This window comes from Barbus barbus, assembly GCF_936440315.1.
Source record: "Barbus barbus genome assembly, chromosome: 30".
Classification (NCBI taxonomy): Eukaryota; Metazoa; Chordata; class Actinopteri; order Cypriniformes; family Cyprinidae; genus Barbus; species Barbus barbus.
In genome coordinates, this window is record NC_136758.1 from 16,009,576 (window position 1) to 16,028,177 (window position 18,602).

The window sequence follows — 18,602 nt, forward strand, 5'->3', positions numbered from 1 at the left end:
TTTTAGGGTAATGTGCTGCAGTTCTCTATAGGATGACTGGACTCATTTGTATTGAAGTGGACAAAAGTACAGAGCTCATCTTGTTTTTTGCACGTGTTTTGTGGTGGTTTCAAATGTATAGATATAGGCATTTGTGTGTTCTCATTTTATGTATAGGTGTGTGCTTGTTTGTGCACAAACATGCTTTCTTCCTCATTATTGTCTATCATAATAATGAATCCTAATGCTCATTAACTAAGACCTCATTTATTTGATCAAAATACAGTAAAAACAGCAATTACAATGTAAAAAAAAACTGCGTTCTATTTGAAAATATTAAAGGAATTCTTAGCAGCCATTACACCAGTCTTCAGTGTCACTCGAATCTTCAGAAATCATTGTAATGCGCTTATTTTAATATCCTGAGATTAAACTGACTGTATAGTTGTGCATAGTTTGATTCATAATTATTTTTATATTGTATCATAATAATGTTAATGCAAATAATAATATAATTCACTGTTTGGTTTCTGTTTATTTTTGTAAAATTTTGGTATTGTATAACCACCACTTAATTTTTGATGTAAAATCAGGGCAAAATCAATTTAAAATGACTTATCGTAATCACTCTAGGTACATTTAAGCCACCAGATGACAAAAAAACACTTGCCTGCTGTATTTCTGATCACATGTTTGAAGTATACAATTTTTATAACTTGTGTCAAGTGACTGACTGTTCCTGTGTCTTAAAAACCTGGACAGACAGATGACCAGACAATATCTGCCCACACAAATATGTTCACTTTTTACCATCTAACACATGATTGCCATATAACAACAATTGCTCAACCATGTGAATTTGCCAGATTTTAATGTTTTTCAGTGTGTTTCTCAACCAACGTAAAAAATACTTTGCTAGTGACATACACATCAGCGTTTTTTGCATTATTTTTTATTCTACACCAACTGTATTATTTTTTGTTTTACTAAATATATATATATATGTAAATCAGAGTTTTATTTTACGCCATATTCCACGAAGTTTGGAAAAACAATTACAATACATGACAAGCAGAGGTCGTTTTTGTTTCTGTTCATGTACGTGTGAAACACATCTTACAAAACCTTAAAGGTCACATACCATTTAATGTGCTTTTTGAATAATGGCTCACACTTGAACTGGTTATGAAATAACTAAATGTCTTCCTTATTCTGTAAAAGTGAAATAAAGGATCGCTTGAGAAACAGAATAACTCGCTGCTTTGATCTTGTTCTGGCCTATTTATTTAAGGAACTTTGTTGCATGCATTTTTGCTACATATATATTCATAATCAACTTTCTGTTTTATCTTAAAACATAAATATAAATAGTCCCTGTTGACAGACAGAGATTTTGTACCAGCTGGCTGTCATGTTTTACAGTTTTGGCAGGGGAGTCTTGGAGGGACCAACTATCCATGCACCCGTTTATAATTTCATGACCAGACAAGAGTGAGTTTGTGACCTGCAACATCAGTGATAAGCCTGGAACATCTTTCCTTCCAGAGGAACATAAACACAGTTTGATCAGTATCAAATCTGGGCAGCCCATAATTACACAAGATACTGTCAGTGACCTTCCCGTCTGTGACTAACATGTTAGCTGGAAATGCTTCTTTGGTTCACTCTCTAGAAATTTGGATGCCACAAAGAAAAATCAGATTTTTAACGTCCCACCCAATTCTGAAATATTCTTTTAATATTTCATAACCTGAGACATCTTTTAGAAATGAGTAATAGGCCATGACAAGAATAAGGCAACATATTTAAATGAATGTTTAATATGGAAATACAAACAACTTCTTACATTTTTAGTCTTAACAGAACATTCATTCATTCATTTGTAATTCAATAAACTAGACTCACACTCACACATAAAAAAAAATACACCAAAAATGACTTTCCCCTTATAATAACATTTATGGAACCTTGTCAATTCTCTGAAGTCGTTCATTAACCTGGAAAATCACATCATTTTATTTCACTCTTTATTGATAAGGTATGGTTTATTAATTCTTTTAATTCTCTCAGATTTTTCACACCGTGGCACATTTTCCAAGAAAAAGAAAAAAACTAACAGCACTGGCCGAAAGTGTATTTTAATTGAAACACATAAATACTAATGTATATATAAATAAAAATACTGTACATGGGAAGAAAAATAATGCAACGAAACAATACAAACCCATTGCTGCATCCTTATTCAATCAATATAAACAGACAGATTTTTAGAAAATGTGTCATTCTATATGTACTGCACCATGCAATATTTCTTACGTCTCACCGTCCAAACATAGTACCGTAGAGGATAAGCTGGATTTTTACACCACAATAAATTAGTTTAAAAAAGATCAAAAAGAAAAATACAGATCAAAAAACAGAAAGACCATGACGTCTAGCACCCCTGCCTCCCCTAGGCGTTCTCTCCTCGCCCTATGTTCATATCTCCATGGTGCACACAAATAGTCCTGGAGCGTGTTCAGAGCGTGTGCAGAGCTGGTGAAGAGAGCCGCTGTGCGTGGGGGCTAAAGAAACAACAGTCCGGCTACAATGGGCCAAACTGCAGGCTTTAATTGGATGGTCGATGAAGGGCTTCTCATTAAAACCAGTAGAGCTCCTTCCCTTTCTTGTGGTGCTGGAGACCTGCGGTGCAAAGCAGACATGAACACAATGGCTGAAAACAAGGAGGAACCATTCACACACACAATCTCCATGGTGGCTGCAAACTCTCTATATAATAAGGCCAAACGATCCATTTCCTGCCATTAACCTGGAGGGTGTGTGGCTCGTTTTCTTTAAACATAATTCATGCACTTTTCTAAACAGAACATTGCGCGAACTTGATCGCTAATTTGCTGGTAAACTCTCACTTTGGAAAATGAAGTTCTTTACTGTAGCACACATGAAAGCTTAATAGCTTAATTTTACAAACTGAGAGTTTACCAGCAAATTACAGATGAAGTTTCCACAATGTTCAGTTTAAAAAAAAGCTTTTCATTTATGTTGCCAGAAAAATAACTAAAATGCTAAAAAAAATTGTTTTATGCATTTTTTCATATTATTTTTTCAGTTTTTACATATTATGTTTTATGTGTTATATTTTTGTGTCACAGAATACAACTGCCTTAAATGCTTAATCTTGAGACACATCTGAGATTGTAAGTATATGGATCTTTCTACAAAACAGGTTTGTGTCCCTTTTATTCAGTGGTTTGATCTGATGCTGATTTATACTGTTTATTAATATAGACATTTTTGATGTTGTGTTGCCAGGTTATACAGCAGCCTTATAATCATAACCTTTTCTATTAATCAACATAAATCACTAACATAATCATTATTTTCAGAAGTGCACTCTTCAGTTAAATTGTCACACATTAAATTCTGCTCTTTAATCACATTATCTTATATTTTGTTACTTAGTAGGAGGCGATTTTCAGATATCAACCCTGTTGCCAAGATTTTGTTTAATAAACACATGATGTATAACGTGGATCTTTGTAGAAATATCAGCATTTGATTCTGTTTAAAGAAGCACCCTGTAGTTTAATTACCATGAGCACAAGGCTTACGGTGTTAAATTAAACCATAAACTCATTCTGAACACATAATTATATATCTCTAAATATTAAAACGTATTAATTTCTCTTGAGATGTCACAATGCCATTTAGTTATTTTATTCATATGTAAATTAACATTAACATTATTTATCTGGTAGAATGTTATTCTTCATTAAATATGAAAAGCACATATTTAATAAAAAGATTCATTACAGTAACCTCAGTATTTGCATTTTATTTCTCTAATTAGATCACTATACCTGGTTCCATGTTGAGAGCCAAACTCTGTGCCACTTCCCCGGGCGGAAGCAGCCCTGGCCATGTTGGGGTGGGTTCCAGCTTTCCCACATCATAATGCCCAGGCAGTGTCGGGAGATGAGGCGGCCGAATGGCAGTCATCAGTAGGGGTCCGTAGTGAGCATCCAGCCCAGGAGGGGAGTACAGTTCGTGTAAAGGCCTTGGGGGGGGGTAGGGCTGGCTCTGAGAGTAGCTCCAGGACTCTGATGGGTGCGGATGAGCGTGTGAGTGAGGCAGACCCGGGTGTAGGGCCTGGGCATAGGGGTCCATAGCATAGGTGGGAGCACCTGTGGCATCACAGTGGGGTCGGCTGGGCGGAGAGGGGTAATTACTGTCCCAGAAAGATGGAGGGAAACTGCGCCGACTGCTTGAGGATGAAGCATCTAAAGAGGAGAGAAAAGAACGAGAATGACAAAGAGAAACAAAAAGCAAAGGGTGTAATGTAATGTTTTCTAGGAGAAAAACTACTGTAAATTTTAATATATTTTCATTTTGGATTGTAAATATTGGCAGATTCCATCAGTTGTAACGCCATGGCAACAGTTCGAGCATAGCATGCTAACTGTTCTGTCTTTGGCCTCAGAGGAGACAAGAGAGCAGTGGATTTATTGCTTTATTTACTGTATATTACCTGCTGCCACACAGATCTAAAATAAACATGCAATTTCTTTCCTGGCTGTTTACCTTCACAGACATAACCGACTGTTTTTGTAACTCATGTGTGTTTTTAACCGTTTAAGTGCAATAAGACATGAGAGAGAACTTAGTTTAGTAACATTACTCATGTTGTGTGAAAGCTGCTTTCTGTGCGTGTGCTTCAGATGTATGGGCTATATGGATTAAAATGCATGATAGCCCAAAATCCTTGTATGTGTAAACATACTTGGCCAATAAAGCTCATTCTGATTCTGATTCTGATTCTGATTTCAGTGAGATAGACATGATAATCAAAACCAAATAGATGATTTTTGGCAGAGTATCTGAGGTATGAGCTGTAAAGGTACAGGCCTTTTCTGAAAAAGGGGGTGGGGAGCAGTAGCTCATTTGCATTTAAGACATGCATGCAAACAGCATATTTCTGCTTCCACTCCAAATAGGCGTATTCATAATTATATAATAAATTATCTGTGGGGTATGTTAAGCTGAGACTTCACAGACACATTCTGGGGACACCTGAAACTTATATTACATATTGTAAAAAGTCTCCTTTAAGCATTATTTAAGCATCTGTTCAGGTTTGTCTCACACAACAAAATCTCAGTTACGCAGTATTGCCAGTTATTGCCAGTTATTCTGTTTCACGAATAAAAGTTATTCCAAACAAAGCCACAGCAGAACCTTTGTGAGGAACACAGAGTGGTGTTTCGTTCAGGTTGAGTGAACAATTCAATGATTCATTCATCATATGTCAGCCACTTTGAACAAACTAGTTGAATGAATGATTCAATTATTCACTAATTAAGACAGGGATTTGCTGCCTACTACTGGTGGAATTAGTTTCATATTTAAAAGTATAGGCAATCCATAATTTTTTTCTTATTTTTTTCATTAATAATTGAATATTTAGTTTGTTGTTGTTTTTGTTTGTTAAACATTTTTATTGTTTTTACAAATAAAAAAAGCAAAATCAATACAATACAATCAAAAATATAAATATTTTTTCTGTTTAGTAATTTCCTAATAAAGGTTGTAGAAATGCACCAGAAATCAATATATCGGCCCTTAATGAAAAGTTTATTTCTGTCACCGCTACTGTTGCTATGGTGAATATGACCCCTGTTCACAAGCATCTCTCTTCAGTGTGCTCTGACTAACTTGTCGCAATGTTGCCTGAACACTGTTGAAACATTGAAACTTCCTTTGGAGTGTTCAAGCTTTAATTAGAGGGCTCCGACCCCCTCAAACCCCCTAATAATGTGGACACTGGTGTCAGTTAGTTATCATATTATAAGAGGTCCAGCTGCGATGGCATTTCTCTGTGTTTTATTTGTCCACATATAAGGCCGTTGCACCTTGTACTTTCAGGTCAGGCTTGTCACATGATTTCACATGATTTCCAGCCCCACACCCTCAAATGTCTTTCTGGTTGAATCATATGGTGTTCCATTTGCTTCTAAAGAGCTTAGCACACATCACAGAAATACACACGGCCACATGAGAGAGATGAGAGACGGAAAGAGAGCGAGGGAGAGAGAGAGAGAGCTAGAAAGGAGTAAGAAAATCCATCAAAGAAATACAAAAGATGAAGAGATCAAGATATTGACAAGCAACAAAAGAGCAGAAGAAAGACAAGAAAAAGGCACAGACTTCTGTCTGCCGTAAAGGTCTATATAAGGCACAAAGTTAAACCTGGAGGTGGTCTTCTCCTTCTTCTGTCCTTTCGGCCCCCCAGCACCTCCACAGACCTGCAGACCCCTGTCTCTGCTCGTGCCCCCACCTGTTGTTTTTACTAACCCTCTTGCCCCCGTAACCCCTCATAGAATGTGGAGGGAGGGGCGAAGTATGTTTTTAGCCATTACTTTTATATTTAGAATTCCTCTGAAAAAAGACACCGGTGATGTAGTCGTGATCAGAGGAGGGGTGAACAAGCTCCTCATAAATTTGACGCTCGGTATTGTGAGCCATTTGAACGTGATATGAGCTCGAGCCACTGCGCTTACCGCCACGTATAAACATAGTATCTGTTGGGAGGCAGGCAGCGTCTGAGAGGCCAGATGAAGATGTCATAGGGGGGAGGGAGGGAATATACCAAAGGTTCATTAAGGTAAACACACACAAATTAAGCACTACCTTGCATAGCAGACACTTGTGCAAGTTGGTATTCAACAGACTACTCACGCTATATCAGCTGGCGGCACAAAAGGGACAGAAAGTGAAAGACATTTGTGACTATTTGTGACTGTGCAACTTTGGTAAATTTTTAGTTTGCTCCTGTCATTAAAGGGATAGTTCAAACAAAAGTGAAATGTCAGTAATCATTTATTCACCTTCATGATGTTGTGAGCTCATATGATTTTCTTTCTTCTGCAGAACACAAAAGAATATATTTTAAAGACTGTTTCAGCTTTTGTAGCTTGAAACATATGGACCTCTTTGACTTTCACTTTTGACTTCAAGAAAATTTTTGACTTCAATAAAACCAGTTAATTTAGATGTTATCATTTTTAGGTTACGATTATTTGTGTATGTATACAAAAAGCTGAAACATTCCTCAAAATGTCTTCTTTTGCATTCCTCAAAATAATTTGTTTTTCGTATTGATTAAATAGAAGAACCATTTTGAGTTCCCCAAATAACTTTCAGTTAACACACAGTTGGGAAAAGTTTTTTTTTTTTTTTTTTGTGTGTAAAGAATATTTTAATAATCTGAACCTTTTTCTGCTATAAAGAACATTTTGTGCAAAGGAAATGAGGATGTTAAAAGTTCTTTATGGAACCATTGATGCCAATAAAGTAGTTTTATTTTTACGTGTGCAGAAGAAAGTAAGTTTGGAATGGCTTGAGGATATAATGACATAATTTTTTGGGGTGAACTGTAAAATGTATCATTCTTTCATGTCTCACTGACTTTGTTCTAATAAGCAGTTTCATTCCGTTACATTAAATTCAAATCGATTTGATTCAGTTCACTACATTTTATTTGAATACATCTGAGCTGAGTTCACTGAGATTTGTACATGCAAATGATTTGCAGTGATTTTAAATTCTCTTGCATCTGTCTTCATTCAAACTAATGGGTGCTTTTGCTGCACTCTCACCTGTGCTGGGATCACTGTGCCTCTTTTTGCCCTCGGCCTCCATGTAGGTGCTGAGAGCTCTGGAGAAGTGTTCGTCCACTACGCTGCTAATGTCCCCTTGGTAGTAGGTAAAGAGGACACATCGTGAGCTCAGGTATTCTGCCTCCCTGACCTCTTTGCCCTTCGTAGCCTCCTCTACTTGTCCGGCCGAAGGATATGGCAATGGGGACGGACCCCCTGAGCTGGAGCTTCCGACAGAAACTGGGACACCCTCCGAGCAGCACGGGGCCACCACGCTGTCCATCGGATTTCTACAGCGAGACGAGGGGCTTCTCAGACCAAGGGGTGCCTAAGAAAAAGAAGTAGCTGAGAGACATTGCGACACAATCTGTTTGTGTGTGTGTGTTTGTGTCTGACTGTGTCAGTGTTTATGTATGCTTGTCTGTGTGTGTGCCCATGTGTCTGACTGTGCAATTATGAATCTATAGCCTATAGATGTGTATGACAGTTGCGATCATATATAAAACAAAATGTATATATGACGACCAAGGCTAGTAAAAAATCCAGTTACACCAATGCTTGTTTTCTCTAGCAGTAGCTTTTTTTATTGGTTTCAAACATCTTTTTCTAAACTCTCTTAAATTAGAATTACTTTTGTGAATTTTTCAAAATCTTCAAAATTAGAATATCATTTTTTTTCCAGAATACTTGGTTGGAAAAAAAACGTAAACACAATAAAATCATACTTGTATACATTCAGAGCAAAGTCGACTATATAATGATTTTAACTATATAATTTTATCAATTTTAACTGAAAGACTGAACAGTGTTCTCAAAACAGTCTGATTAAGACAAGTTACCACATGTTGTGAATGTTATTTCATATTTATTTATCCAATTTATCAGTCACAATATTTGTTGACCACACTTGTTTGATATTTGCTATTTTCATGATCACAACCCCCCCCCCCCGTTTAAATGTAGATGAAAAGTCCATGTAAACTGTTTAAAGTCAGGTTTCAACTTACACCATGTGATATGACAACTTGCCCCACGCATGAACTGCATATTTTTTTAACTGTATTTCTATGCAATAATGGAAATGTTCGACTGCTTTAGATGGCCGAGAAGTAAAGATTTGTGCTGAAATGTGATATTCACTGGAATGTGACAACTTGCCCCGCTCTAACACAGGCTACCTCACACACAAAGCAAACAAACACAATCGTGATATAAACATTAAAATGTGTTAAAATGCACACTTGCGTTTTTAATTTAATTGTTGTTAAGTATGCATTTCTCACAGCCGTGCATTGCGCGGAAACTTGCTTACCGGTAAAGTGCTGATGAACGCTGAAGCTTTGTGCGCGTACGGTGCGTAATGACCATAAGCCGGGTACATAACATCCAGACAACTCATGATAACCCGCTCGCTCCTCTCGGCTCGCAGGCAGCGGAACTGTCGCGCTCTGTTTCACGTGCAGAAGCAGAGAAACGGGTAAGAAAAGTCAAGTAAGGCAGTGCAACATCTCGGTGTCGGTAAGCAGAGCGCGTGGTGACTGATCGGTGGTCCACGGTGACGCACACCTGACAGCTGCGCTCGCGGGACTGTGGTTTGGTTTATACCACAGAATGCGCCCAAAACAGAGCTTCACATGTCGACCCCTCCCCTCCCCTCCCCTCCCACCCCACATCAAGACCCCCGACCACCCTCGAAAATTTAACTGCGTGATCTCGCAGAGCACCTCCGTGCATTGAGTTTGAGCTACTGGTTTGATTGACAGACCCCATTCATCTATCACGACTGATGCCTAAAGCAATATGGAATTGTAAACCACCTTTTTGGAATAAATATATGCAATATAAATACTTTGCATAAATACTTAGCACATGGCTGCTTGTAGCTCTAAATCAGTTTACCTTTTAAGTAGGCCTATTTTATATATCTGTAGTATTTTATATCAATAATAAAGCTATAATATAATATTATTTATATATTTAACATATACTTAATTTAAAAATTATATTAATCATAAGTGCCACAATTTCCAAAAGGCTAAAAGAAAAACAAAAAAGAAAAAAAAATAGATTAATTACAAAACATCATGTAGTAAACTACAGTTAACTTGCTGTGCTGAAGAACATTGGCTGATTCTCAGGGTGGCACAGGGGTGTGAGGTATAGGTTGGACACCCAATCCATACCAGCACTAGATTCCTCTCAAATCTAGCTCACATTATCACCTTCACTTAAACAAGCACGAGGTCAGTCAAACACACACCTATTAATGTTGTCTCTGTCCCACTAGTTTACATTAATATTCCAAATCAAAATTGTTAATGCTCTCTTCAAGAAGGAACCTCCTCTAGATCGTGCTCTGTTAAATGTGTCAGATATTCTCCCAGACATTAACATGTTCACATTAGACCTTGAGTGCCAGGGGTTTTCTGACAGACATTCTAGAAGGTTACGAGAATCGTGTGGAATATTTGCAGAATTTCATCCAGCGGTGTTAAACAGAGAGGAATGTCTCTGAAGTGTTTGCTCAGGGTCGGCCGAGGAGATGTGTGCCAGAACTTCAATTGACCAATAAACTCTCTGTCTAATATAATTGGTTTCAGACCAACTGGTCCTGCCAGGTAAAGTATCAGAAATATCAGAGCTCTTAAATAATATACATGCTATTGCATTATTTTTCAAAGAACTCAAAACAAAACAAACATGCCAATCACCAAAAATAAGTTAAAAATATTATTATATAAAAATATTTTTTTAAATTGCTGTTATTTATTCTAATTATTTTAAGTATTTATTTTAAAAGATTATTATATATACAGTTCAAAAGTTTACATATACCTTGCAGAATCTGCTAAATGTTAATTATTTTACCAAAATAAGAGCGATCATACAACATGCATATTATTGTTTATTTAGTACTGATCTGAATAAGATTTTTCACATAAAAGATTTTAGTCCACAAGAGAAAATAATAGTTGAATTTATAAAAAAAATTACCCCATTCAAAAATGTACATGCCCTTGATTCTTAATACTGTGTTGTTACCTAAATAATCCACAGCTGTGTTTTTTTGTTTAGTAGTTGTTTAGTAGTCCCTTGTTTGTCCTGAACAGTTAAACTACCTGTTGTTCTTCAGAAAATCCTTCAGGTCCCACAAATTCTTTGGTTTTCCAGCATTTTTGTGTATTTGAACCCTTTACACCAATGACTGTATGATTTTGAGATCCATCTTTTCACACTGTGGACCAGTGTTAATTTCGTTGACGACGACGACGAAAAATATTCGTCGACGAACCTTTTTTCTGTGACTAAGACGAGACGTTGACGAGCTAAAACTAATATCTGATGATAAAAACTATGACGAAATTTATGCGCGTCTTCGTTAACAAGACGAGACGGGACTAAAATGTTATTTGAGGACTACCAGACATTCAAAATACATCCTATAGGCTAAGTTAACTGTCTTGTCTTTCAAAATGTGCGTCTCTGTCATTGGATAAGGGGCGTTTGCATATCTAGTCTCAGTATGGCAGCCGCAGTGGACGGATAACCTACCAAAACGCGAACTAGCGATCTGAAACAATGGCCTCAGCACCCGAAGGGTTAGGGAGTGGGTGACCAGACGTCCAGTTTTTCCCGGGAGTCACAATTCATTGTCGATTAACTTAAAGTTAGTGAAGGTGCGATAGGCGGAAACGCGCTGATAGAAGTGCTCTCTCTCGCGCACGCTCCACTTCTTCAGTTCTCATACAGCGCGCGATCAGTTCTCAGTGCTCAAATACACACACAGCAGTCCAAATGTCTCTCATGTAGAGTATCTCACGGAAATACAGTCCGTTATGGTTTAAGTGAGCTTAAACAGGTGGGTGAAAACTGAATGTATGTCAGTAGGCTATTACATACATACCTTCCATCTTAAACTAGGACAGCATTCCTAATTATCTGTCATAAATGTTAACCAACAAAAGATGTTAAATAAATGTATACTTGTTAAGTAAACCTACTGTATCTGAAAAATGAGTTTAATTTATATCTCTACCAAAAAATGAAAATTTATTCCAGTTTTTCCAAATTCAATCCTTGATTCAAATTTCTCATAATAACTAAGCTTAATTGTTTTGGTCTAAAGAGAGAAGTATTGATGACTATTTTTGTTTGAATACTACATATAAAATAGCTATCAAAATAAATGTTGGTAACTGCAGTTTGACTAAAAGTAATGACTAAAAGTTGACAAAAATGCAATGACTTTTCGTCGACTAAAACTATGAAAGACTCAAATGACTAAAATGTGACTAAGACTATTAAGCATTTTCGTCTCAAGATAAAGACTAAGACTAAATCAAAAATGCCTGCCAAAATTAACACTGCTGTGGACACATAACTATTACATTAGGTTCAAACGCTCACTTACGCTCCAGAAGGAAAAAACCAAAGAATTTGTGGGACCTGAAGGATTTTCTGAAGAACAGCAGGCAGTTTAACTGTTCAGGACAAACAAGGGACTCGTGAACAACCATCACAAAAAAAAAAAAAAAAACACAGCTATGTAAACTTTTGAATGGTGTCATTTTTATAAATTCAACTATTATTTTCTCTGGTGGACTAAATGTAAACATCTTTTATGTAAAATATCTTATTCAGGTCAGTACTAAATAAACAATAGCATGCATTTTGTATGATCCCTCTTATTTTGGTAAAATAATTTACATTTTGCAGATTCTGAAAGGTGTATGAAAACTTTTGATTTCAACTGTATATATGATTTCTTTTTTTATAGGCTTACTTCTGTGCAACTAATACTACTACTAATACTACTACTAATAAAAATATAAAAGTAGCCTTATACAATGAGATATTCATTATTTAAGCAGTTCCTATGTATATTCACATATGCATAATAAAGTAAGCACAGGATTTTCACTGTGCCTTATCAGTACTAAAACATAAAACATACCTTTCAGAACTTCATGCAAATGCTATGTAATGATTTGTTTTACACAGCCAATATAGTTGCACAATTATGGAGTACATTTACGGGAATGAGAGACACGGACACTTGAGACAAAGTTGGATGAAGCTCGGCACTGCTGTCATGAGTACATGCTTAACTATTCCCTCCTGGAGGTCTGGCACCATTAACCTCTCGTTTTACACGCGTTTAAAAGACTTGTTATCTGAATGCTTTCTGGAGTCATGGACATGCTGTTGCCCAGCTAATGTCTGTCTCGGCTGAAGCACACTGTGAAACTTCACTCGCATTGGTGTGTTTTTTTGGGATACAGGGGGAATGATGCAATGCCACAGGGAAAGGGGTTGAGAGCTTCAGCGTGACAGACAGCTGCTCCTGACGACACGCAGCACAGAGTTTAAAACAGACTCTGCACGATGACCACATGTAGGAGGAACCATTTATATTAATGACCATGACCGATTGCTCTCTCTCTCTCTCTTGCTCTCTTTTTTTCTTTCAGAGTCTTCCCAGCAACACATATCACTCTCTCCTTCCTTTTTGGAACAGTAAGTCATTTGTCATTACTAAGAAAACAGGTTGTATGACTATATGCGTATGCGTGTGATGTCTAGCCCAGTCTGTATCACAATCTCTGAGCCACAGCGTATGACCCCTTATGTAGAGCTCTGAGTGACCAAACTAGGGAACAGAGGAGGACAGACGGCCCCCTCCTTCCATTCACTCTCCTTCAAGCTCCATTTCTTTTTATTCCTGTTTCATTCACTGTCCAGGCCCCTCTTCCTAAGACTGTATGTTTGTGTGTCTGTGTTTGTGAACGAGCAGAAAATAAACGCTGATTACATCATTGTTTGGTTTAGACCCTTCATGCTACACCAAATCTCTCTCAGTCATAAAACTGAACTGACAACTCAGTCAGGTGATCAGAGGGGTTAAAATACCATGTAACATACGTAGGATAGTTTCTTGTACTGCAATATTTAAGTTAACAAGGAAAATTCTTGTACAGCTTGTTTTTGTAGTTATGAAATAAGGAAATTGACATAATACAGTGTAACATTCTATACAAAAAAAACTAAAACAATTTCAAATCAAATATTTATATAATTTTGATTATTATTTCAAATGTTTTTTATACTTTTAAAATTGATTTAAAATAAATCTTTAAAATATACTCTACATTATACTTTCATATATATTTTAACCTTAAAAGCTTGATGTTTAAAAAAATGAATGTTACACATCTCATCATTTGCGTTGGCACTAGTGTTGTTTTAGTATTTAGAGATGTTTTAGAGATACTGTTATAGTTTATATATATATTTGTTTTTCATTTTAAAGTTACAGATTACCAACTTTGTTGTGTCTTTTATCATTTTAAAATATTTTTTAAATATGTCTAAAAAGACTTTGTTTCAATTTTTTTGTTTGTTTCAATTTTAGTTTTAGTTATTTTAGTACCTCAAGCTAAACTTAAAAGATATAATAAAAAAATAAAATATAAAATAATTTATTTTGTTAATAAATTATTATTATTATTATTATTATTTACATTTACTTTATTTCAAGTACCACATTTTCTTGAATGCTTTTAGATTTAATTAACTATAACTACCCTGACTGACATATATCTTTGATGTGGGCAGCATTGTATCACAAAACACGGTTTATATTGCAAGTACAAAACAAATAAAAAATTAACTCCTAAAAATAAATACAAAACCCTCTCCCTACTACTTGTACACTTACCCACGTGGGTCAGATCCTGTGAGGGCCCTGAAACAACAGTCTGATTTTAGGGCCTGGTCTGGCTCATCACCAATGGGGTCAGGGCTGGAGGTTATAGTGTTGTTTGTCTTCTTCAGCTATAGCTCCATGTGTGGCGTACAGTTGCTGCATAAGCGCACACACACACACACACACATACACACATGTGCGCTGTCTGTTACCACAACAAAGGCCACAAGCAGTCTGATTCTACACTATAATCAGGGCTCTAGAATGTTGGTTTAACTTTAGCCCCAAAACTCTTAACTGTGTTACATGAGCTAAGAGCAGGAACCGAAGATGCTTGATTGTCATCTAAGATTATCTCAAGCTTAACGAATCTGCTTTCAGACTGAACCAGATCATCCCTGCATGCCCAATTACAGTATGTTCTATTTTTCCCTTGGCACATCTAATCACACTTAAACTATTGCAATTAGACACATTTGCGGATCAGTATGACGCAAGGCCATCCCTTGCTTTTGAAAGACCAGCATTGCTTGTAAAACCATATAATCATTATTTTATTTATTTTATTTCAGCATTTTATTTTATAAATTTATCTCAATTATTTTTATTTTATTTTTAACAAAGTGTAAAAGATTAATTATTGCCTTTGACACAATAAACATTTTATTAACTTTTACCTTAGGATCATTTTATTTTATTTTTAACTCAGAGGATTATATTATATTATATTATATATATGCATTGAATTTTGATATATGTCTCTGATGTGAAAGTAAATCAGGAATAAAAATATACAAATCTGAAAACAAACTATCAGGTTTTAAATGCTTAATTGTCCCCAACAAATGCACTGTCCTCCTCTCTCTCTCAGTAGCCTTTATCTCCATCAAACAGGGATACTTTCTCCTTGGGCCTGTTTATTAAAAGCTAACCCGTTCAGTATGGATAGTACGTGAACAAGCAGCATGGCTGAAGTAACTGACGGGTGCTACATTCCCCCTTTGGCAGCCTGGAGTGTCCCAGCGATGTAGACAAGCAGCTGATGTCATCCTCGGTGTGTGTGTGTGTTTGTAAAGGGCTAGCAGAAGATTGTCACCCTGCTGTTGAACATTCCTGTCCCACAAGCACAGGAGGGCACTACTGCCCCCAGAGAAAGAAAGAAAGAAAGAAAGAAAAAAGAAAGAGAGAGAGAGAAACTGAACCGATTGAAGGGGAGATGTGGTTACAAAGCTGTTGTGTCACATGCTCCAACAGCGATAATTTACTCCGCTGGAGTCAGATGGTGTTGGTGCCTCAGAATGCCAGGAACGCAGATGAGTTCATTCTGCACGCTATAAGACGATCACACTCGCAATTCATGTTAAAGGGCATTTCCACCAAATATTTCAAGGCTCTCCAATGCTTCATTGTGGCTATGCTTCCCAGCAGGGACAATATTCCCTGAATTTACCCAAAAGACTTTTGGTTTGTTTTTAAATATCTCTTTTTTATTTCTAAAGCAATGTGTGATCAGATTTCCACATGTAATTGGATCAGTTCAGCATAACTATGTTTTATTTAGTCTATTTAGGGAATTTTGTTTTATTGGTTCGACATGAATGTGCTACCATACTGCTGTGAATTGTGGGAATACTTTATTGTTGTGCGATTTCAGATTCAGAGTGATTTATTCAGTGATGACATCATAGAGTTCACAGCTATTTTTATTGGCCTGTAAACTGGCCGATCTGCCCTCAGTTACAACAGTTAACCAATCAGAGAGAGTCTAGGGGGAAAATATGTTTTATGCTAGTAATCAACCGGGCTTCCATATGGAAAATCTATGTTAAATTATGTAAGAATATACAATTGACTAGCGTCAAATGTCTGTAATTGTTGACTCTATTTTTTCTGTAAAATAAAACCTGTCTCTATGCTAACAAGGTCATTGCCCTAACAACCGCACAACTCAAACCAAAATACTTTATCCAATTATTTTCCATCTCTTATTTCTCACAAGACCCTGGAATTGAGAGGACATTAACGTCACCTCTGTGCAATCCCTGTGCAATCAGATCAGCGCCATCCATTTCAAATATAAAATTCACCTGTCATTGACCTGTCACTTGCAGCAATGAGAGGCAGAGCTGTTATAACATCATAGCCATGTGACAAATTGGAACTTTTACGTTGGAAAAAAAAAAATAGTGAAAAAACTGAATTTGTGATCTTTTCTTTGAAATTAGGTAAATGGAAAAAGTGGGTTTCCTTTATTATGAGAGTTTGAGTTACAAGACCCTGAGAAATATCTTGATTATTCACAAACATCAGTCACATAATGCATTTAGTGTCCTTGTTACATTGTAATTATAGATTTAAGTACTGAGTAATATTAATTACTTATAGGGTTAGTGTTAGGATCAGGATTTGGTTTAGGGTTAGCTGCATGGAATTTTTCATAATGTTATTACTATAGTAAGTGCATGTATGTAATAAGAAAGGAAAAGTGTTACTGAAAAACTATCAGAACATTGTGCCAGGAATCACACACAAGAATGTGTTCGTTGTGAAACTAACATCTGCGTTTTCTTCCTTTTTTTCATGGTCACTGAGTTTCAGTTGGGACCCACATTCATTTCTATAGCAGGCTAGAAAACATGAGAGATTTTCCTTGATTGTACAATATATGTGACCTATCTATAACAAACTTCCAATACAGACATTTCACCTTTTCTACAGTTCTAAAAATAAAAGATAAAAGGGTTTAAGTATAACTAATTTGGAACCAACACATCCAACCACAACATTCAAAGTATTCACATCAAATGCCATATTAAAACAAGATGAACCAGAGAGCTAATTACTTACTCTATTAGGAATTCATTAGACCGCAAGCCCTTTCTCTATCAGAGTAATCTTAGAAGATCTGACACTGGGCTTTAAGAGCAAATAACAGGCCAAGGCCGAAGCTTGAAAGGTTATAGAGCACAGGTCTCACATCTCTTAATAAATTACGAGGTGAGATAGAGCTACTAATGAGTTGTTTTGACACAGTCTGAGACTCACAAATTGGATCAATACACATTCAGTCAACGGTAAAGACACCATCTTAATTGGTTGTTCATTCATGTCACTCTTTGCAGGTTCATTTTGTGTTTGCGTGAAATAGAGATCACTCACTGAGTGATCTGCCTTGTGCATATGTTCATTATTATTAGTGATATATTTAGCATGATTTCAGAATAAGGTCTCATAAATTACTGTTATTTAATGCAATTACCACATGTTATTGTTAATGTAAGAACAAGCAGTACATTTGGTATTTAGGCTATTGATCTTGTTAATGTTAATAAAACACAACTGTTCATTTTTTCATGTTAGCTCAGGTCTATTAAATAATATTAACAAATAAGACGTTTGATTTTAATAATGTATTAGCAAATGGTAATTAATAAGATCAATAAAAGTATTTTTCGTTGTTAGTTCATGTTAACTTAAAGTTAACGAATGTTATTCGATTTTGTTACATTTGCTAATTATTTTCTAATTTTACTTCGCATTTTTATTTTACATTTTTATTGTCACTATGCTTAAACGCAATCGTGCAATATTTGCTAGATCATATAAGTAGGCTACTACTCGCCATCTGCATAATAACACTTCTTGCGCTCAAACATGACACACTATCAAATTGAGAATTAGCATTTAACTCACATGTGAACACTTACAAATAATGCATTTTTTTGTTGACAAATGTAATGAAGTACGTCGCTCTTGAAAAGAAAAAATGAAGACTGACTCATATCAATTTGCTGCGTAATAATGAGGACATCTAGTGGCGTACAAGTGACAGTGCAGATATTATTTCTACTCGGGCTTTCATGGTTCATAAAACACAGCACACAAATACAATTTAAATTCGTTATATCAACACAAAATTATTAATCTTTTTCTTTATTCTCTTCAACAACCCAAAAGAAGGAACATTGTTTTGTTCCTAACAGAATGGAAAGCTAGCGCAGTGAGAGATGCTTGCACGAGGGTGTCAGTTAATATTTTATATTGATATAGCTATTTTTTATGTTGATGATAACATATCAAGCCCTGTAATTTCAGCCTGATCTTTTTTATTTTTATTTTATTAAACTAATAAACAAGCTAATACCACAGAGTTCATAAAATCTACCCAATACATCCAGATGATGATTTTTGCAGTTGTTTTTCTCATCAGTCGTTTCAAAATTATGTATGTTAAATATTATATATTTTGTGTGTGTGTGTGT

The 18,602-nt window shown here is 36.0% G+C and overlaps 1 protein-coding gene across 1 annotated transcript; it reads right to left on the reverse strand.

The window, feature by feature from the left end:
- Positions 1 to 1,773: 1,773 nt before the first annotated feature.
- LOC306850881 (transcription cofactor vestigial-like protein 2) lies at positions 1,774 to 9,209 on the reverse strand. The gene is made up of 4 exons (XM_079386825.1): positions 8,947 to 9,209; positions 7,635 to 7,962; positions 3,840 to 4,259; positions 1,774 to 2,661 (listed from the first exon to the last, which is right to left on the reverse strand). Exons 1-4 carry the CDS (start codon positions 9,031 to 9,033, stop codon positions 2,618 to 2,620), a joined length of 879 nt encoding a protein of 292 aa, XP_079242951.1. The 5' UTR covers positions 9,034 to 9,209; the 3' UTR covers positions 1,774 to 2,617.
- Between the last annotated feature and the right edge of the window lie 9,393 nt (positions 9,210 to 18,602).